The sequence below is a fragment of the Rhamphochromis longiceps genome, linkage group LG5 (genome assembly GCF_057381845.1).
Source record: "Rhamphochromis longiceps isolate RC_006_pf linkage group LG5, R_longiceps_female_GT1.1, whole genome shotgun sequence".
Lineage (NCBI taxonomy): Eukaryota > Metazoa > Chordata > Actinopteri > Cichliformes > Cichlidae > Rhamphochromis > Rhamphochromis longiceps.
Window position 1 is genome coordinate 6,150,498 of NC_140561.1, and position 23,272 is coordinate 6,173,769.

At 40.2% G+C, this 23,272-nt stretch overlaps 1 protein-coding gene across 1 annotated transcript in view; it reads right to left on the reverse strand.

The window, feature by feature from the left end:
• hdac11 (histone deacetylase 11) overlaps window positions 1-21,533 on the reverse strand; it is a 57,264-nt gene extending 35,731 nt beyond the window's left edge. The window contains exons 1-6 of the mRNA XM_085405543.1: window positions 20,832-21,533; window positions 20,299-20,358; window positions 20,043-20,191; window positions 13,181-13,281; window positions 8,782-8,898; window positions 5,848-5,890 (exon numbers count right to left, since the gene is read on the reverse strand). Coding sequence (XP_085261669.1) covers window positions 5,848-5,890; window positions 8,782-8,898; window positions 13,181-13,281; window positions 20,043-20,191; window positions 20,299-20,333 — 445 coding nt within the window. The 5' untranslated portion in view covers window positions 20,334-20,358; window positions 20,832-21,533. The remainder of the gene's footprint in view (window positions 1-5,847; window positions 5,891-8,781; window positions 8,899-13,180; window positions 13,282-20,042; window positions 20,192-20,298; window positions 20,359-20,831) is intronic.
• Window positions 21,534-23,272: the final 1,739 nt, after the last annotated feature.

A 23,272-nucleotide genomic window follows, 5' to 3' on the forward strand; every position in this document is an offset into this window, starting at 1 on the left:
AGACAGCAATTTAAGGAGAACATGCGGCTAAACATGTCACTCCTGATTTGATTGCTGCTAGCGAGTAGGCTAGGAGCTAAGGGGACAAGAGAAAAGTACTGTGGCGGGGCGTGGTCTGCGGCGCGGCTGCTGGGGAGGCGGACGCACCTGAGCGGCATCCACAATCACGTCTCGCCGACCTGTCGCCATCGTTGTGCAGGATGCTGCCGTTTCCAACAATGGCGGCAGCTGGTTAGTTTTAATATTACTCTTATTATTCTTTCTGGGTCACAAAATAAACGTTTAACATATTTTCAGGCGAGAATGTAGCTGTGTAAACTTCAAATATCTGCTCAGTTTATCAGGACACCACATATTTTCAAAAGCGCTCCGATGTTTTCAGAGACGTCTGTTACCCACCAGCTCGATAGCTAGCCGGGGGCTAGGCTCATTAGAGCTGTGAGAACACCGGACTCCCAGCAAATCGTTTTCAAACCCACCGCCGTCTTTCGCTACTCAGGTTAAACATGATATATAAGTCACTTAGATAACTTAAAAATGTTATTGTTTGGCTTTTTTTAGTATTTTATTTGTTCCTGAGTAAATCGGTTTGGCTGAGATTAAAGTTATAGTTTTTACACAGCTGAATAAACATCAAGCAGACAGCTGATTATCAGAAGTGTGAGATGCTCGAGAATATACTCCAGTGTCCTGTTATATTTTAGATAGCAAGGAGTTTATTAAACTTCACCAAAACAATCTGCAAATTTCATTAAAAATTAATAAACTATCATCTTGTCTTTATTTTTAGTTAGCACAGACCTTAAACACTTAAAGCTGTAAGATAATGATAGTTATATAAGAGCAGATGCTGCTGGTGCAATAAGCTGTACGTTGTACATCCAATGGATGATGATCTGATTAGTCGACTAATCAGAAAAATAATCGGTGACTGGTCGACTATCAAAATAATCGTTTGTGGCAGCCCTATAAGAAAGTAATAAAAATATGACCATGCAATAATTTCAGAAACAGCAATGATGTGTGTCCAATGAGGAAAAAAGGGAAAAGTGTGTTTTATGCTATATTCTCAGTGTTGTCATTGTAATATAACAATATGGTTGGGTGAATAAGGAAAGAAAATACAGTGCACATTTTTTCATAACATGCTTTGTAAAACTGTTGGTGCAAAAGTGTATACAGCAATGTGGAGCTTGTTTATGTCTTCAAACTGACGCGGTTCCATTCTTTACGGTTTCCCTGATGCCAACTTATAAATAAACTATCGTCAGTTGCAGCCCTGTCTGAAACAGCACAGCTCATCAGAGAGGACAACATTTAATCCAACAACAAAAATGAACAAGTCACTAAAACCTCACTGGAGTTCTTTGTCAGGCTATAAATTAGCCAAGTTGCTACAGGACTCTGATAATCAGAAGAGGAAGCTCGCTTCACAAGTGGAAAAGCTGAAGAATCAACTCCAAAGTGCTGAGACTCTTTGTGCTTGCCTAGAAAAAAAGGCTGCTCAAGGGGCCGCCAAGCTGGAAGAACAGAAAACTGAAATAGAGCACCTCCAAAGGCAGATGAAGGAAAAGGATACGAATTTGCAGAGTGCTATGAGACACGGTAACAGACTTCTCAGTCAGATCAACGTCATGATGGCACAGAATACATCAATGAAACAGTCAACTGAAAAGACGGATCGGCTACATCAACAGCTGGACAATGCGACAAATAAACTAAAACAGGAGAAACGTCTGAAGAACAAGTACATGAATGCAGAGAAGAAAGCAAAGAAAGAGGCACGAAGGTTGCAAAAGATCTGTGACAAATTCAAGCAGCAAAAGAATAACAACAGGGAGCTACTAGCTAGCGCAGCTCTTCAACAAGAACTCGGGCAAATTCAACATCATCTAAACCAGGAGAACAGACTGCACGTAGAAAACGCATTAACAGATCGGTTCCTCATCAGAGACCCGAGGGCCACGAGGGAACACCTAGAACAGCAAATATGTGAGCTCCGAGCCCAGCAAAATGATACCTCGGAGAAGGAGCGGTCACTTATCCGAGAGGTGGAGAGATTAAGATCACAAATCAAAGAAGTGATTGCAACCAGCCTCAACACTGCTGAGAAGGTTTCAGAGCAGGAGGAACACCTTGTCCCCGAATCACAGGCCGTCCTGGGGGAAGCTGCTGCTCCAGTAGAAAATCTCCCAGGAAAAACAAAGAAGAATACATCGTGGAAAAGACTCCTCGTGGCCGTGGGCCTAAAACAGAAAAAGAAGGCCCCAGGGTCCACCGAAAAATGAGATTAGATCTTGAATAACAAGATCTTGAATAAAATGCTAATATAGAGTCCTAAGAGTTTTATTTCTTTTCAAATTTATTAAGAGGTCCTACAGTCAATACTAAATGCTTCCAAACCTATCTTTTCAAATTGCTCCTTCATACAGATGAGTCTCACGATTTCTGCTTAAATCAGAGTAGTTGATTTCATTTAAGAATTGCATACATGTATTTTTTAAGCTTATATTACAGATTTGTAGGTTTAATTAACAATCAGCTCTGATTAGATACATTTTAAACAGATTTTAAAATGATCACTTCTAGTTTAGTCAGGTCTTCTATGTATTAGTTATAGTTGTGGTGTGATGCACATGTGGTGACCTATTATTTTGTGAAATGTTCAGGTGTGCTTGGGAAAAGAAATGCTGTTTTATTGCATAAAATAGTGCTGCACGGTACACACGGCCAGAAGAGGGAAAAAAAAATCCCAGTTTTTCTGACTCTAGCTTGTTTCAGTGAACCACCTGTCACCTCACTCAAAACAGGCTCGAACCTGCTGGTTTCTTTGGTTTTTCAACATGCAGTATAAAAGTGACGTCATGCTCTGTACTGGCAAAAAACATGCTCTAAAAATTTTAAGCACTTATTTCTTAAATCCAGCTTCACTGAGAATGTTAACGTCCTAAGACCCGGAATCTTCCACGGCATGCATTTTTAATTTCTCTTACTTATATTTGGGCTGATTGTTTTTACAGTCATCAGCTGCCAAAGCATTACCAGATTTGTTTTTTAAACCAAATTTTGTTTCTGAGAAAAATGAGATCCACATATGAGCATAATTGTTTCAAATTTCAATAGAACAGTGGCAGTGTAATGTCCTCATGAGTGGATATCAAGCCAGATCCTAGGAGGTTAAGTTTAAGTTTTTTTAAAACCAGGGCTCCATGTAGTATTTCATGTCCACTTTAATGTCATTGTCTTTATGAATGACTTTTATATAGATACACCCTGCATGTTTCTGCTGTGAGCCTGCAGCAAAGTTTACAACAAAAAATCCCAAATGAAAACATTGTGGCCGCTTAACTGAGCAATTTATTTGTTTGACGCTTCATCACAGAGTCAAACAAACGCATTTATTTAAGCTGAGACATTAGCTGCTGTGATACAGAATATCCAGGAAAGCAATGTGTACATATACCTGACTCTAGCTGGCTGCTGCTTAAATGGCAGACCAGTAGCACTTGTAAAAATGCTAACGTATTTTCCGCACTATAAGGCGCACTATATTAAAATCCTTTAATTTTCTCAAAAATCAACAGCGGTGCATCGTATGTATGAATTATGCATTTTTTTAAGCATCTTGCTGCATTTTGTATAAGTTCATACTCAAGTTTTAAACAAAGCAACACTAAAGCTATTCTGTTATACCTGTATGCAAAAATACACTGCACCCAAAATATTTCATAGTTCAGCAACACTGATCAATCTAATAAACTTAAACCTGCACCATCCTCCCTATTCTGGTATTTTAAAGAGTACTTAGTGGAAATATAAAACAACCTAACTAATAGGGCTGCACACTCCCAGCAAAAACAAAACAAAATAGGGAACCACCCTCCACACTCATGCTTAATTGACGTAATGGACTTTAATTTAAAGCACGTGTAAAAAAAAAAAAAAAAAAAAAAAAAAAAAAAATGCACAGAAGTCAAATTTTTTTTTACAATAATTAAATAGATTCAACATCTTTCTTCAACAGAATTGCAAAGGTAAAAGTACTGTAGCTTTCTAGGTTATAAATTTGACTTAATTGTTACTATATACAATAATGGACTTCTATACATTGAAAAATGAAAAATTATTTATTAAAAGCTAGACATGACAATTAGAAAAAAAAAGTATGTTTTTGTGCCCCCCTTTCCCTGTTAATGCCCTATCGAACCCCCTGGCAAAACTTTGCTAGACCCGCCCCTGCACAGTTACCAGCCGTCAGCTGCATAGAAAAGGATCCTGGTGTAACAACAGTTTATCAAGCTTAAACGTGTGGCTGTTGTTTATCCGCTGGTTTCCTCTTTCTGACGCGAAGTGGGCGATAAACAAACAAGACAGACGGGAGTCGCGACAGAAAAGCCGATCAGCTGATCATTGATCAGTTTCATGATTGAAGTAGCAGCAAGAGAGGGAGAGGAGAGAGAAGAGGCAGTCGCTCCATATATCGGTTGTTAAGCTTTACTAACATACAGAGATGAACTTACACACTTGCTTTACTTCTCTGGGATAGCTTTCTCAGAGATGAAATGCCGGTTTGGAAGCACGCAGCGAGGCTCCAAATGCTCAACCAGACTGCCGACAGGTCTCACACGCTACAGCCGCTCTATCACGAGACGCATACTGCTCCGACATGCTAAGGTTATGAGCTGGGATACGTTATTTTATTTACGTTTTTTATTTCTCTTCGATATCTGATACAGTAATTTAGGTCAGTATTGGACAGATACTGATACGTAATATCGAATCGGTCCATCTCTAGTTCTGCCTGAGAGATTTTTGAAAAAATTCAAACGTACAGCTCTGCTATCACTTCAAACATAAAAGAAGACAGAAAACTAAACAGCAGTGACTTTTGCAGGGTTACTGAAGTTGAACTAGCTGGTATATAATGATGTGCTACGTGACTGCTAGCGACACAGCTATGTTAGCATAATATAAACAAGCTAACTTTTTTCCCCACTCGATAACAGTTAACGTGAGTGTTCTCGGTGGTCAGGGACAAATGCAATCGCATAGCAGGATGCTGTAAACGGACCAAACTTCAGTCAGGAGAAAAATACGAGGTTAGTCATTAATAAACTGCAACAACATGGGAATAGAGCAGCTGCCAGAGATTTCAGCATTAATGAATCAATGGTGTGGAAGTGGAGGAAGCAAGAAGAATGAGATGAATAAAATTTGACTTGTCTGACTGTTTTGTTTTGCTTAACGCGCCTTATGATGCGAAAAATACGGTCCATGTCTGGCGAGTGTTATGTTTGCGCCACTCCTCCTCTAGGCGATAAGCAGCTAAGGAAACTGATCAGCATGTTCTACTTTACGTTGAACACTGTTTCACTCACAGCTACCAGAAACAGATGCTGATGTTGAAGAGTTTATAGCATCTCGTTAACACGGAGCATTCCCTTTGTAAATGATTCAAAAACATATTTGTGCTAAGTGGGGAAAGAAAAACAAACATTTTTTTGTTTGTTTTGTTTAGTTTTTCCCATTCTAGCAGCTGGTGCTGTTAGTTTTCTTTTTTTACTAAAATAAATAAAAAATAATAATAATTCACCACCTAATTTAAGCTATATGCAAAGACTGCATACAAATACCACTGTGGGAAATGAAGGCTTTTGTTGCATGCTGAAGACACTGGAAACCTGGCATGTGACACCACTATCTTATGGAAACCTCCATAGCTAGGCTCTATAGGGAGGTGAAGAGTGTGGGGTAAACCGTTTCCCATATCAAAGCTAAACATATATCAGCTGATTGCAGATAGACGTATTACTGATGCATGGATCAGTGCATATATTGCAAACTCACCTACGTTTATGGCCCACCCTCGCTCAACAGCAAGTTTTCCTGCCTGTGAAAGAGACAATATTTCAGTTCAGTTGCCTTTATGTGACCATAAAAATGTATAAATGATCCTTTCTGGTTGACAGAGACAGAAAATCCCCTGAAAGGAAAATGACCTTTTAAAAAATAAACTACAGAATGCAACAGGAATCTTCAAGTGGCTCCTGCAGTCACCATGAACTGATTCATGTTGACTGAAAAACAACAACAAATAAAAGGTGCAAAGTGATGCATTCTAATGCTGGTTTTCTGTGCATGGCACGGATTTAAAAACGAGTAAGTACCACTAGTGAATCTGACTTCTAACTATGTAAAACATGTACTATTTCTAAATATGCATATGGACAACAACAGACTTAATTACTGCCAAAGTTAATGGGTTAACCAGAAAAATAAAGTGGACTCGTGCTTTTTTCTTTTCTTTTCTTTGTCCCATGCGAAGCGCTCTGCTCTGCTGAGACTTCAACAGTGACGTGTAATTAAAAGGTGACAGGTTTCCAAACAACTTGTCCATGGGAGCCCTGTCACTGTGTCATGGAACAAAAACCCGAAGCCACACAGACCAGCTTGTGGTGTACAGCAGGATATTATAAAAGTCAAACAAAAAGAAATAAAGAAAGTGGGACTAAAGAGCACTACCCTCCAAAAACCTAAAATCTTTAAAAGTTAATATATCTGAAGCCAAGAATTATTCAGCAGAATACCAACGTAAAAGGAATATTTACAATTCCTTTTGGAGATTTCATTGCAGAGCCTCACTGATCCAGATCTACTCCTAAGAGTAGCTTTCTTAAGAAACGTGAGACGGGCAGCGTTTCAAGTTCATTAGTGTCTTCCTGATGTGCCTGCTTACACCTCAGGAAGACATTAATTGGGCCTGGTTGCACTCCTGGTTTAGCTAAAGGCTTATTTATCTAAGCCGCTTCACAAATAAAGGGCATTCTTAGGAAAGTAGTTTCAATCTTCAAACTCAAAATGTTCTCAAGTATGTCGTCAGTCAGACGTTTTTTGTTTTTTTTTAAACAACGATAAGGCCGTGGTAGGTCACGATTTCTCTCTTGGAAAAGGCAAGAGTGGCTGCTCTGCCATGTTCTTCTACAGACCAGCATGTGTGAGAGCTGATGAGAGGAGATGTGACCTGGGGAGATTGTGTGTAAATGCCAGTATGGTTCTCTGATGGATGAGTAATAATACAAATTTGCATGTATGCACACAGTCTGGCCATGAACAGAGTGTGTGGGTAACACTCCACTCTGTCTGGGGAAAACAAGAACTCTGTTTCAGAGCGTATCAGGCATATTTTACAACAGCCCTCGAATCTCATGTGCACCATCGACCACCAGGCCCAGAATGCAGTCTTCGAGAGAAAATACATTTGTTATCAAGCGTATGCTGAGAAAACCATATGATATGCGTTGTTTGCATTATAGTGGGCATATAGTTCAGGTTCATTTAGGTCTTCTTCTTGTACTCCATTTATTTCTTATTCTCTATTTCTCCGTTTTCAATAAGAACGCTCCAAAAGGCAGATCCCAGATTCCAGTTTCTCCCTATGCGCCACTAAAAACTACCTGAGAAAAATCTATCAATTTATAGGATTTATGATTTCCACTGGACTCCCACCTTTCAATTTAATATTTTCTTAACAATCAGATCAGCCAAAAATATTAAGATATAAATCCAAGAGAAATAATGTGTCAATATGAGTTTTAGCTTTTATGCGCCTGTCAGACAGAAAGAATGCGTTCCAGATAAACTTGGATATAAATATTAATGTTTTCAAACCAATTTGCCTCACACACACACACAGACAGCTAACAGGATTTTAAAGAAGAAACCTTCTACATAACCATTACAGATTTAAAGAAGTGAATCACAACAAACGTTTCAAATAAAGTCACATAGACTGTTCATCCTACTTAAAACAACTTGAGTAACCATTCCCCAAAACACATGAAAGAGAATTTCCATTTAAAAGTGCAAACACACGATATGTTCAACAAAGAAAACCCATCTTCCCCCTAAAACTCTGTCGCCACAGAGATTAGCTTTTATATATGAAATATATATATTTAACACAGGTTTTCTATTAGGCTGCTTTCCCTTGGAAGTCTCCACCCTCACAAGACAAAACAAGAACCTTTATTTCCTTTGAATTCACAACTTTTACAGAAAGCATCAATTTAAAGCAAAGTCTGCACAAGTCTTTTCAAGAAACCCTTTTGTTAATACAAAATTGTCACAGAGCTTGAACATGAAGGTAATGTAAAGTTTCTAAAGGTAATAAAACAATGTGAACACCTCAGGTTCTGTAGTTAGTACTAAATGTAGATTCTGCAGCTACATAAAAAATAGCCCTGTGTAAGCACAGTCTTCCATGCCAGATAAAGCAGTATATGGTCGGCAACAGGCCAGAACCTTCCAAAAGAAAAAACACCTAAAAACTTAAAGAGCGTTGCACTTTACTGCAGAACAGTGATCTGTGTGCTGGAATGTGGCGGCGTTGTCCTGCTCCTGGAATTTTCTGCTGAGTACTGTACAGTTATTTCATGCATCTAGATGTTTTTTTGTAAAACACACACTAAAACCATATGCAGATTATCTACTAAGGTGGGCAACTTGAGTTCAACTTAAGGTCATTGAAAATTCAAGGCCTTGTTGTGGAAGAACCTCATTGTGTTGGCTGGATGCTGAGTGCAGTGGGTGTGAACTATAACGTTTCTGCTGCACTCGTATTAGTTGATAAAAGTAAACGGAGCCAAGAGTGGATCTCATCATTATGTGATGGTGGTACACTACAGGACATTATCTCCATTTCTACTTCTGACAAATGAGGCTAGATAACATGTCATTATCAGCCACAAGCATGAAGAGGAAATGAGGGTGTCAGATACCTACCATTATTGTTCCCCCTGTCTGAGTCCGCAAAGGCCTTAGCACCTTCCGCTGCACCAGGAAATTAGGCAGAAACAGGAGAGGTGGAATTTCTGTGATGGTTGCCACCACCAGAGACCACTAAATGGAAGCAGAACATAATTAGAGCGGTATAGAGATGTTTTTTTCTTTGCCATCTGTCACAAGACAAACAAAACTAAGTTGCCCTCAACTGAATGAACAGCACGGAAAGCAAAGCAAAAAAAGAAAGGTAAAAAAGGATGTGGATATAAAGGTGGAGAAAAACGGAATAATGTTGCCAGGGGGTTCAGGCTGAAGCTTGAATTCTCATGAAAAAACGACAGTAAAGAATAAAGCTATTGCACCTCACTTGGGCAGCTGAGGGAAAACAGAATAAATACAAAGCCTCTGAATGTGACAGAAATACTGTTACCAGCTTTGCTTCCTCTGTAGCAGGCACTCTACTAGAAGAGCTTTACAATGAAACGTCAGCATTCCTGACATCCACAGACAGCTTAAAATTCCCAAATCCGCTCAGGGAAAGGTAAATAAATGTAGACACTAATCAGTCCCTCTAGATGATAAATTAAAATGACAAAAGCTCAAAGGAGATTTGCCATGTTGTTAATATGCGTGACATGATATTCCCTGAGGACTAAGGATTAATCAGATGAGGACTGATTGGTGACTGATAACTGACTGGAGAGAAAGAGAAAGAAGAATTCTGATGTAAGATGAAGTGATAGAGACTGTCACCCACCTGGTTGGGTGACAGTTGTGAATTGAGCAGACTTCAGTGGACATGAACAGAAGTAATGAGGAGGTGCTGGGAAGGTATGGTGTTAAAGAGACAAAAAAAAGTATAATAGAAAAATAGTGATTGATTTTGTGAAAAGGATAAAACAGGAGTAATGTATAAGAGTGGAGGAGACTACATCTTATGCAGAAGGTGAAAGAGAGAGCAGACTGCAAGGTATTGGCAGGGAAGAAGCAAGTGAAGCCAAGGATTAAATGGTGGAAGCTGAAGAAAGAATGTTGCATAGAGTTCAGGAAAGAGTTAAGACAGGCAATAGGTGTTACAGAAGAGTTGCCAAAGAAGGGGAAAAGGGCTTGCATTGATTAGTTAGGCAGAGAGACAGAGCTGGAAAAGATGTGCAGTAGGGCTGGGTCATATCATACCGTTCACGGTAACACCGGTGTAATGTTGGGCAACGATAAGAAAATGAAATATCGCGACAGAATATGAGTAAAACGCGCATGTGCAGTGCCTTTGTTTTCATACGCACATGGCGGAAAAAGCATGTCGGTGACGGAGAATGAGAAGGGCGAAAGCGGATCGTTGAATGAAACAGATGAACCAGAACTGGTTTGTAAAAATGCTGCAGCTTCAGTGGTGTGGAACTGGTTTAGCTTTCGCCTAGAGCTGGGCGATAGAACGATAACGATATGTATCGCGATATAACTTTTACTCGATAGAGAAATTAAGCTATCGCGATAGACCTCGCCGCTCTTGTCCTCTTAAAAAAAAAAAAAAAAAAAAAAAGGTCAGCCAATCCAAATTCAGTAGCGCAGAGCCGAACCAATCACAGCCGCAGCGTCACGTCGCGTGACTTGTTACGTACAGCACAAGTGCCAAGCCGCACGTGTGTTTGTTTGGGAAGCAGCCAGCGGGTAATGGAGCCAGCGCGTAATGGAGGAAATGAGTGTGCCGACTAGAAAAATCAACCGAGCGTGACCGAAGAGAAAACAGATGATGGTTCCAACGCCGGAGAGATTGTCGAACGGAAGAGCCATAGAAGTTCCGTAGTGTGAAGGTATTTCGGCTATTTCAAGTCTGACAAAAAACAGAGTAGCGTGCACTGTAAATTGTGCCGAAAGCAAGTCTGGAAATACAATGAACTGGTGCATGCGTCACTGTGCGCCACGTTATTGTTTCGGTGAAATGAATTTCTACAATACTGTTAATTCTACTCTCTGCAGTGTTTAAATGCTTACATATACACACAGTTACTGTCCCTCCACACATACGACTCTGTTCTGCTTCTATGCCCCAGCTTTGTTTACTTTTTCCCACCGAGGCTTCTAGACTTCTGATTGGCCAACATTTCTGCACGGTTAGGAATCTAGCGCCACCTGCTGCTTTGGCATGTTCATAGCAGCGTTTTCCTTCATTTCTGCCTTTATGTGTGGACGGGATTATTTTTAAAACGAAAACGGAAAATCTCCGTTTTCGAAAATACCCGTGTACGTGTGGACGTCGCCTCAGTCTCTGACTGGAAGCGCTAATTCATCATTCGGCTTTTGTCAGACTAAAGTAACTGTTAAAACTGTTTGAAAAGCTCAGCTATACAACAAGGAGAGATTGAGAATTTCCTTTTAGTTCTCAGTTTATTTGATATTGACAAAAGTTAGTCAGTTTTGTCTGTTCTTCTGTAAAACAAACTAAGATTTATTTTTAGAATTAATACTTTGTTTCTAAGTGGAATTGACAATTTAGTCTGTTTCGTTTGTTCTATTTTGAAACTTAAACGCTTCAGCGGCTGCCTTTTGTGTAGTTTGCAATATTTGCCTTTATCTATCTGAAAAAGTCTCATGTTCCTTAAGTACATCTACCCTGTTGAACTTATTATGGGAAATAAATATTTAAATAAAAACAAGCTGCTGATTATTTCACATTTTACTTGTGAGCAACGGCACATTTAAATCTTACAAATACAGTTATTTGGCTTATATCGTGATAGATATCGTTATCGCCTGAAATGAAAAAAACATATCGTGATATGAAAAAATCTCATATCGCCCAGCTCTACTTTCGCCCGTCAGATACACAACAAAGCACTATTTTTGGTAGCGCATGCTAGCGGGCCGTCGTTATTACCGTGTTTTTTGGAAAATACGTCACACTTAAAATCAATCCTTTGATTTTTCTGAAAATCGACAGAGCCCCTTATAATCCCGTTTGCCTTATGTATGAACTCTGGTTGTTTACTGACCTCGAAACGATTTTATGTCGTACACGGCGCTGGAAAATCTGTCACGTTTCAGTACAACTTTGCTAAGCCACGAAGCCGCACCGCTTGATGGATTGTCGGAGCATTACAGCTATCGTAGGCAGGCGCCTCGCGGAGTGATACGTACTGTGCTTCAACATAATATTACCGTATTGTGTGTGTATAACCTCTTTTTAAGTTTTGTGGATATTAAACATGGTTGTGCTGAGGATATGTCGGCCAGTTTCCACTTGGTTAAACTGTCAGCGAGGAATTTGCATTTGCACTTTAAATTTTTACATAACTTTAATGCTGCTTGTTTAAGTGAAAATACATTGATTTATTTTCTTTTGCACTAATAAAGTTGTGGAGTTGTAAAGTATTTTGTCTAGTGTCAATTATATCGTCAGTTATATCGTTATCGCAAATTTTCAAATGTATATCGTGATAAATATTTTTGGTCATATCGCCCTGCTCTAATGTGCAGCAGGTTAGGGTGAAAAGATTATAGGGGCAGCAGTCAAAGTAGAGGCTAGACCTCCATCTCCTGGGCAACCTCCTCTAATTCTCATGCAGTGGAAAGCTAGACATCCCCAAGCCAGCTGAAAGACGTAATCTCTACAATTTATCCAAGCAGGCCCTCTTCCCAGTAGGACACACCTGAAACACTATACCCAGACCTCCAGGAGACATCCTAGTAAGACACCTGAACCATCTCAAAGGGGAGACTGATCCCCCTTAAAGTTTGTGCACACCCTCTGATTCCCTGTCTTGAAGAGGGGAATTGTCACCCAAGTCTGCCAATTCAGAGGCACTGTCCCCAGCTTCCACGTGTTGCAGAGGTACATCATCTAAGACGGAGCTACAGCATCCAGAGCCTTAAGGAACTCTGGGCAAATCCCATAAACATCACAATGTTCCCAATGCTTTCACTTCCACCTGATCCAACTCATCACCAGGTGGTGATCAGCTGACAGCTCTGCTCCCACCTTCACCTGCAAATCTGACAATTTGATTACAAAATCCATCAACCTACAACCTAGAGCATCCTGGTGCCATGTGCACTTGAGAATAGCCGTCTGAACTGCCACAGATGACAGTCAGCACAGAGCACAGTACCTGTCTGCAACCTCTCACTGCAGGTAACTCCAGTTTTGTATAAAGTTTAAAACATGTTCAGGAGATTCGTCTCAGAATCCAAGCTATGCGTTGAGGTGAGCCCGATTACATCATAGTCACTATGTCTTGACCTCGCATACAGGTTCAGACTTCATCCACTCCAGTGAGATGACACTCCATGTCAAATGAATTTGATTAAATTCATGTGTTACGGCAGGAAAGATGGAAGAATAATGATGCCAGTCAAAGTGATAGATGCTGCACTATGGGTGAGATAAAGCAAGCAACTCTACCTTTAATCTGTTGAGGTAGCGTTTGGTGTGAACGATCAGCAGATCCTCCTCAGCAGCTTCACGAGCTTCCACAAGGTTCCCATCATTGATAAACTGCTCCTCTGCAACACATACAGAGGGAGGGAGCACAGTTACAAAACGCTGGATGTTAGAGGGGGAGCTTCTACAACTTTTGTGCTCCTCAATTTGTAGGAATTAGTTTGGTATTCAGTATGTTTTACTAAAATACAATATCTGAACCAAGATGTCAGCATTCATTGAAACTCTTATCAGTAACCAGACTAATTTGCATGCAGAAACAGAAGAACGTAACAAATCCTACATTTATGAAAGCTGTAATATTTAGTTTTTCAAAGCCAATTGTCATTAAACTGCACAGGAATTATGAGGCTGCAGTATGTGGTGCTTATTGCATTATAGCAACAGGAGTTTCTATTCTAAAGAGAGTGGACTGTATAACAGAAACAGTTCTCTTGAAAATACAATGCAGTATGAGAGGACCATGTTGAGGACCACAATTTTAAGAGACTTGGTATGAAAAAGATTTTCTGAGCATCTAGAGTTCAGAATATCATTTTACAATGAGGGCCACAGAAAGGAGTTTCACTTGCCCAGCCCACTTTACATCAAAGTGAGCTGGGCAAGTGAAACTCTCCTTTCTGTCCGCATAAAGACATTTAACTACACATTTAACCCCAGGGATATATTAATATAACATTTTTTTTTTTAAACATAATTTCAACAGTCCACCTCAGTGTTTTTACAAGACAAATGTGTAAAATTACAGAAAAAGTTCTGGTGGCTCATTGCCCAGTGTTACGGCCCTAGCAGGGCCTCCTCCTGAAGGTGCCTGTGTGGGCGTGTCCCACCACCTCTTCTGCCTGAGGTGCCACCTTTCCCTGTTACACAGCTGACTCACATCAGTAATTAAAAGTATTTAAGCCCAGGGAAAGGTGAGCTCTGGGCCAGAGTGCCAGTAGTGTGGTTACAGCTTGTGAGCTGAGTGGTCGTTGTGTTTGCAGCTAGTGAGCTGTGTTTTTGGTGGTTTTCAGCTAGTGAGCTGCTCTTTCTTTTTGGCTTACGTTTTACTTTATTGACCAACGCCTGAGTTCTGTTTGTTTTCTTAAATGGTGATAGCGGCTTGTCCGTCTCTTTTAGTTAGTATAAATTGAAACTTTAATAAAACTCTTTAATTTAACCCTTTTGCCTCCCTTGACTCCTTTTTCTGACCCGGTCACTTTTTGTTACTTCCCCCTCCCCGCTTAGACCCCTCAGGGGAACGTAACACCAGACTGCCCCATATTTATAAAAACGAGTATCAGTTACTTGCTTAAAATTCTTTTTTTTTTTTTTAAACTGAAATTTCTATAGCAGACAATGAAAAACGGGAACTTTTCTATAATTGTTTATTTTTTTAACTACTTTTGTGTGGCTAAAACACAAAAGTAGTCACTAAAACTTATAAATACAGTGGGGCAAAAAAGTATTTAGTCAGCCACCGATTGTGCAAGTTCCCCCACTTAAAATGATGACAGAGGTCAGTAATTTGCACCAGAGGTACACTTCAACTGTGAGAGACAGAATGTGAAAAAAAAATCCATGAATCCACATGGTAGGATTTGTAAAGAATTTATTCGTAAATTAGGGTGGAAAATAAGTATTTGGTCACCTCAAACAAGGAAAATCTCTGGCTCTCACAGACCTGTAACGTCTTCTGTAAGAAGCTTTTCTGTCCCCCACTCGTTACCTGTATGAATGGCACCTGTTTGAACTCATCATCTGTATAAAAGACACCTGTCCACAGCCTCAAACAGTCAGACTCCAAACTCCGCCATGGCCAAGACCAAAGAGCTTTCGAAGGACACCAGGAAAAGTATTGTAGACCTGCACCAGACTGGGAAGAGTGAATCTACAATAGGCAAGCAGCTTGGTGTGAAAAAATCAACTGTGGGAGCAATCATCAGAAAATGGAAGACATACAAGACCACTGATAATCTCCCTCGATCTGGGGCTCCACGCAAGATCTCATCCCGTGGGGTCAAAATGATCATGAGAACGGTGAGCAAAGATCCCAGAACCACACGGGGGGACCTGGTGAATGACCTGCAGAGAGCTGGGACCAAAGTAACAAAGGTCACCATCAGTAACACACTACAACGGCAGGGAATCAAATCCCGCAGTGCCAGACGTGTTCCGCTGCTGAAGCCAGTGCATGTCCAGGCCCGTCTGAAGTTTGCCAGAGAGCACATGGATGATACAGCAGAGGATTGGGAGAATGTCATGTGGTCAGATGAAACCAAAGTAGAACTTTTTGGTATAAACTCAACTCGTCGTGTTTGGAGGAAGAAGAATACTGAGTTGCATCCCAAGAACACCATACCTACTGTGAAGCATGGGGGTGGAAACATCATGCTATGGGGCTGTTTTTCTGCCAAGGGGACAGGACGACTGATCCGTGTTAAGGACAGAATGAATGGGGCCATGTATCGTGAGATTTTGAGCCAAAACCTCCTTCCATCAGTGAGAACTTTGAAGATGAAACGAGGCTGGGTCTTCCAACATGACAACGATCCAAAACACACCGCCCGGGCAACAAAGGAGTGGCTCCGTAAGAAGCATTTTAAAGTCCTGGAGTGGCCTAGCCAGTCTCCAGACCTCAACCCCATAGAAAATCTGTGGCGGGAGTTGAAAGTCCGTGTTGCTCGGCGACAGCCCCAAAACATCACTGCTCTCGAGAAGATCTGCATGGAGGAATGGGCCAAAATACCAGCTACTGTGTGTGCAAACCTGGTAAAGACCTATAGTAAACATTTGACCTCTGTTATTGCCAACAAAGGTTATGTTACAAAGTACTGAGTTGTATTTTTGTTATTGACCAAATACTTATTTTCCACCCTGATTTACGAATAAATTCTTTACAAATCCTACCATGTGGATTCATGGATTTTTTTTTCACATTCTGTCTCTCACAGTTGAAGTGTACCTCTGGTGCAAATTACTGACCTCTGTCATCATTTTAGGTGGGGGAACTTGCACAATCGGTGGCTGACTAAATACTTTTTTGCCCCACTGTATACAGTTAAAAGTTCAAAAATATGCATCTTCCCCCAGACCCTTTGGGCCACCCCTGACAGTCCTCATTTATAAGGTGCTTTACAAACCCAAACAGTATAGCTAACGGGTGGATTTTCCCGGAAACAATGACTGCTTAAAGACAGACAGTGTGAAAGTGGATAGTACATCCTTGGTTTCTTAACATCATTGCTGCAGCCAGGGGTACAAAAGTGGCCTTAGAAGCACCTTAGACAGCTTTCTTAGGTTTAACCCCCTTGTTTTCCAGTGAGTTATCAGTTCTGTTACATAAACAAATGTAAGTCTATGTTTATGACACTATATTGCCGAAGATATTCACTCAATCAGGTATTCATCCAATCGCTTTCATAGCCAGATGGCAAATGGTAAATGGACTGGTTCTTATATAGGGTTTTTCTACTCTGAGCACTCTACGCGCTTTACATGCCATTTTATTTTTTACTCTATGCTGTTTCCAAGTGCTTACTACTAGCATTCATACAATCCATTGGAGATGGATGCATTCACCAATGCAATGGGGCAACATGGGGTTGGAATGCAGACTGGGATCTAGGGCTGCCACAAACGATTATTTGGATAGTCGACTAGTCACCGATTATTTTTGCGATTAGTCGACTAATCAGATCATCATCCATTGGACGTAAAACGTACAGCTTATTGCACCAGCAGCATCTGCTCTAATATAACTATCATTAGCTTACAGCTTTAAGTGTTTAAGGTCTGTGCTAACTAAAAATAAAGACAAGATGATAGTTTATTAAATTTTAATGAAATTTGCAGATTGTTTCGGTGAAGTTTAATAAACTCCTTGCTATCTAAAATATAACAGGACACCAGAGTATATTCTCGAGCATCTCACACTTCTGATAATCAGCTGTCTGCTTGATGTTTATTCAGCTGTGTAAAAACTATAACTTTAATCTCAGCCAAACCGATTTACTCAGGAACAAATAAAATACTAAAAAAAAGCCAAACAATAACATTGTTAAGTTATCTAAGTGACTTATATATCATGTTTAACCTGAGTAGCGGGTTTGAAAACAATTTGCCAGGAGTCCGGTGTTCTCACGGCGCTAGTGAGCCTAGCCCCCGGCTGGCTATCGAGCTAGTGGGTAACAGACGTCTCCGAAAACGTCGGAGCGCTTTTGAAAATATGTGGTGTCCTGATAAACTGAGCAGATATTTGAGGTTTACACAGCTACATTCTCGCCTGAAAATATGTTAAACGTTTATTTTGTGACCCAGAAAGAATAATAAGAGTAATATTAAAACTAACTAGCTGCCGCCATTGTTGGAAACTGAGCTGGGCTGCGCTATGAATTCTGGGACACAGCTTCTTCTTCTTCGGGGTTTAACGGCAGCTGGCATCCTTGTACATGCAGTGCTGCCATCTTCTGTTTCAGTCCGTTATTACACTCTTAAATCCTACTACTTATTCCTGCGTCTTTTGGGATCTTACAAACGACGCGTCGACTATTAAATTAGTCGTCGACGATTTTGATAGTCGACGTAATCGTGACTAGTCGACTAATCGTGGCAGCCCTACTGGGATCAAACCTCCAACCTTCCAGTTAGTAGATGACCCACTCTACCACCTGAGGTACATCTGTATAAAATCAAGCACGTAGGCATGTGGATTTCTTCTACAAACATTTGTGAAGCAATAGGTTCTCAGTATCTCAGTGAATTCCAGTATGGTACCATGATAGGGTGCCCTCTCACTGACTTGTTAATTACAACTCAACAGCATCATCTTAACTGCTGTTGAGTTATCAGTTCATTACTGAGATAAACACGGGCCGCGTGGGCTGAATTGTAGACGGCAACGGTGACCACCCACTTTAAGGGCTCTGGTTTCAGAAGCGAATTCCCTATTCATGTGACATTTCAGAATGTCGTTAGATAAAAAATTTAAGCCTTGAACCAAACCTACAAGCTACATGGTGAATCATGAGCAAAAAAAGATTTGATGTGGATCAAAAAATAAAATAAAAACTGAAAAAAGAAAAAGTTGAAGGTACAGGACCGTGTACATAGATGCTGTTGTTGGTTGCTCTTTTATTCAGAAGGGCTCATTGACTCATGAATGTTTGCTTGTTAGGCAAATGTGTAAACAGTATGCCTCCCATAATGCCTTAACCTCTTAAGACCCGAACTCTTTCATGGCATGCATTTTAAATTTTTCTTTGCTATTTGGGTTGATTGGGACCTGAAGAATATAAAAACAAAGATTTATCAGATATTCTTTTACCTAATTTTCGTTTCATAGACAAATGAGATCCATGTATGAGATTTTGCTCTCACTAACTGACCTGATCTTGATAGGTTTAAACATCTCCATGGTAACAGTAAAATCCACCAAGCAGAGGCATTGCCGTTTCAATACAGGATTATGGGCAAAGTAGTTTTTTTCCTTGGTATTGCAAGGTTGAAATAATACAGATGTGTGTTTTCTACAGGAGCACATACCATCATTTCACAACCTTTCATGTTAAGTTTACATTATATGGTTACATTATGGCTCATAACCAAAATTTCTATGGAGAATATGAATGGGACTTTTGCATCCAGAACCTCAGTGTTGCACTATATACATTGTTTATACATACAAATGCATGTATATTCTTTTAAGAGATTACATGAGAAAGCACATGGTCTATGGTTTGTTCGCCACAATTTTTATTTCAATAATTGCAATAAAAAAAGAACTGTTGAAAACTCATAGCTGTGATTGGTGAAAACACAAACACAGACCTGAACAGACAGGCCAGCTAACCTGTCTGAATCAATTTTGAACTGATAAGTACAATACTTGTCAAGTCCTGTAGCTTCAAAGAAAGTGCGCCACAAAAATGTTTTTTGGATTCATTTAATTCTTAGAGATAAATATTTTAGGCAACTTTATTTAATAGGCTTTTTATTTAATGCTAAAATTTAAACCGTTAACCATGAAGCCATGGAGCTGTAGTGTTTGCATAAGAAGTGATAAAGCATTAAAGAGAGGTTTGTAAAATCAGGCAGAAACAGTCCCAAAGTAGCTGCTTAAAAGCATGGAGTTTAAATTTTTAGTTTCATTATAAATTAATGTCACTATATCAAGAAGCGTAGGTTATTTTTGATGAGCACCAGCCGGTCAATTGTGGGCCATTTTACATGTTATTCCCTTAGACTGCTGAAACGCGGTGGTCCAAAATTGGCTTCCAACTCTGGACGTAACACAGAGGGCTCATTAAAAACCCAGTGCACAACCAGTTCCTTTGTATCACTCTCTAAATATGCTGAGTAATTCTGCAATATCATCCAGTTTTCTTCCAATTACTGCATGGCTAAATTTAGAAAAACCAAGGTTTCCCTCTGTCAGCACAAGCTCAGCTCTTTATTTGCACTCTTAACTTCTGAAAGTTTTGTGAATTCATTAAGCTGCGTGCGACACGTTTAACAGCACAGATGATCCACCGTGAAGCCTGACAACAGCTCTGTGTGAAGTCATGCCAGTTATCCAGCAACTGTTTTCCCTCAGCCTCCAAAACCACACTGGCCTTCATCTACTATACCTGCACAAACTCCCACAGGGACTTTTCTCTAATTATCTGTGCTCTATTGCTCTGCCTCCCCTACTCCCTCTTCTTCAACTACAACTACCTCTTCCACTGTTTCTGCTTTGTTCTCCGGCTCTTTTCGCCTTTATGACCTCAGTCTGAGTGCTTCAGTGTTCATCAGCTCAGGGAGATATCCTCCCCATCTGCCACTCTGTTCTTCACTCGCTTACCTTTCAAGAAGCGGATGACTTTCCCCCACTTTCCCGCATCAAACGGGTGAAGCTTTTCAAGGCCCATAAAAGTGATGTTGTAGTCTGGGTGGTACACAATAGGCAGACATGTTCGAGGGATGCTGGCATACAAATCAGTGCGGTGGCAGCTGAAAGAGGAAAGTCAAAAGTGTGTATTTCATTTACATGCAGTGATTTCCCCAGTGCGTTAATAAGGGCTATTGAAAGTGTCATGCTGTTTGTTTGTACTCCTTACCGCCTCTTCTCCTCGTTATCTTCTTTGTGAGACATGTTTTTCAGGCATTGCTTCTTTCATCTAATTGGAAAAAAAGGAATGAGATAAAAAATTTCATAAACTTGTGACTGCCGTAAATATGCACAGGAAGTCTCAGGACACAATTCATCTATTTTAAAAGAAGACTAAGAGCTTGAAATGCCTTCAAAATGTCTTTGTGTCACACTGTAACCAACTGTCGTCATTAGTACACAAACGGTACACGAGGACCTAAGCTTTAGCTCGTCAAAAAAAGGGGGCTCGTGTCTCGCGCATGCGCAGTGATTTGTATACATATTAGAAAGACGCAACGGGACAAGGAAATGTTCCTGCCGTAAACACAGCCGCCAAACCTGTTTGAGTGCTGGCCGTTTTCAACGATAAACACGAATCATTTTTATGTTTGTTTGTTTTCATCGTGGAGGACAAAAACAGCACCAGAGACGCTGTATATGGCATAGCAGCCTGGAACCGTTTCAGAGAACAGAAACTAGCAACAACCCGATGTGACTCACCTGCTGCTGTTCTGTGGAATAACGCAGGCCACCAAACAGCAGCTGGATGTAAAGAGACGGAGACTCTCTGTCCCTGATGACGGTGTTTAAGCGGGGCTGTTGTCAGAATTGAGTGAACGAAACGAAAGAAAACGTTTTTCTTCAGTGTTTCTTGGACAGTTCGCTTAATTTCTGTTCCAGCTCCACGTACGTGCGTCGACTACGCGCGAGCTCCAAACCCGCGTAACTGACGTACAGTTACGCTGTTAGCGGAGATTTAAAGAAGAAACGTGTTCGTAGTGTGAGGGAGCTTCTCGGAGTATTATCTGCCTAATTGTCAGCTCAACTTAACGTTTTCACAAAGTGGCGTCGTAAACTTTGTTGTGCATTTTTCAGTGCGGATTATTTTGTTTTGCTTTTATTTTGAAAGGTAACCTTGTGTTGTGGTTGAGGTCCGTCTTTAAAGGCCCGTTTTTGAACTCAGTGAAAGGGAAACAAACTTGTTTCCCTGCTGCGCTTATTTTTGTAATTATGATATTTTTTTATTTGTTTCATTTAATGTGTTTTAAATGTAAAACGTGTCCTTTTGATATATTTTGCATTGTCTGAACAATATCACATAAACATGGATAATGTGTTGAAAATTTTAAAAAAAAGTATCAAAGAAAGATGTGAAACCTTTAGCAGGTCCACTGAGATCTACGGTGAGCAGGGACACTTTATTGCCCTATTGTGTAATCTGTTTTGGAATTAGTGTTCTTTATATTTTTGTTAAATTCCCGAATGAATGTGAAAACTCTTCAAATAGCATACTGAGGCAGAACAAGTCTAAATACTAACTGTAGGCCTCTAACAGCAGTTTGATCCTAACAGCAGTGAATAGTGCACTTGGTGTTTTTTCCCAAGACTTGTACGTTCCTGTTGATAATATAAATGGAGATGAGATGTGAAGCACTCTTAAAGCCTTGGTAGGAAAGCTTTAGAAATAAATCAGGTGGCTCCTATTTCATCATCACTGTATAATACAAGTCCATCCAACCTTTTGAGACAATACTGCATCGTTATATGAAGGGTTTAACCACTGGAGCATTGATGAGACAGCATGATGATGAGTGTAGTGAATGCCAGGCACAGTGGCTTTATGACTAGAAGATAACAGAGACTTTGATTCTACACAACAGGGCTACTGATTATTTTTTATTCATATTTTTTAGGCTGTGTGCCACAGAATGAATTTGAATTTGAATCTTCAATGAACTGGAGCTATTTTAAGTTTTGCTAGGAAGAAAAGTACACATATAATAGAAGAGAAGCAGCATAGGATTCAATTCAGGTATTAGGTGTATCAAGCTCATTTGATCCAGTTAATTTTCTTTGTATGTTGAATGATGTATACACAGAGCCCTTTTCACACATGCCTTCCAGCTATGAACAGTGCAGGACATATTTGCATATAGGTGACTAATATGCATTAAGTCATAGAGCATATGCTGTAACAGCCAGCTTCCTAATTAACTAACCTTTATACTAATTTCTTTTGCCATCCACAATTATTGTACTTTCACAGGCCACTCTAATGAGTATCTTTCCCAGCGGCATTTACAAAGTTTTACCTCGTCAAACTGTGCAACAAGGGAAGAAGAAAAACCAAATCCTTTCATTTCACAACCGCACCACGGGGTGTGCATTGCAACCATAGGGATCAATGACATTTTTATCTTATCTGAGCTCAGTGTGTGTGATAATGTGCAGTTCCTCGTAATAATTCCCCTGAAATGTTGCTGGTATGTCTGTGTTGCCACAGAGCAATCATGAGTTCACATACTCACAGTTTTCACCACTGCAATGGAGGCGGTGGCTGGCAGTGTTACCTGCAGTTGCAGTGAACTGTGATTCTGCCATTTGGCAGCTGAAGAGGCAGTGCAATCAAAAAGTATTTGGCCTCTTCCTGATGTCTTGTTTGTTGCATATTTGTCACGTTTGCATTTCATAATGCAAATCCAATGATCATTTACAAAGCAATCCAAGCCCACCTGGCCTTTGTGAAAAAGTAATCACTCTTAAACTTAATTGCTGGTTGTGCACAAGAACTGCAGACAAGCTGTTGCAGTAACTGACCCTTTCACATCTTCACTTTGATTAGGTCACTCCAAAACCTTCATGTAGTTTCATGTGTTTTGTTTGTGACCCATCCATAGCTGAACTTGCTGCTGTGTTTCATATCTTTGTCCTGCTGCGTAACTCAAGTGAGTTTGTGCTTCAGGGCCTGAATTGATGAACTGATGAGCATTCTCCTTCAGGATTTTCTGGTGTGGGGCAGAGTTCATGGTTCCATCATTTACAGCAAGTCGTTCAGGTCCTGAAGCAGCAAAGCAGACCCAGACCATCACACTAACACTACCATGACTGATTGCTGGTATGATGTTCTTTTTATGAAATGATGTTTTTAGTTTGATGCCGCA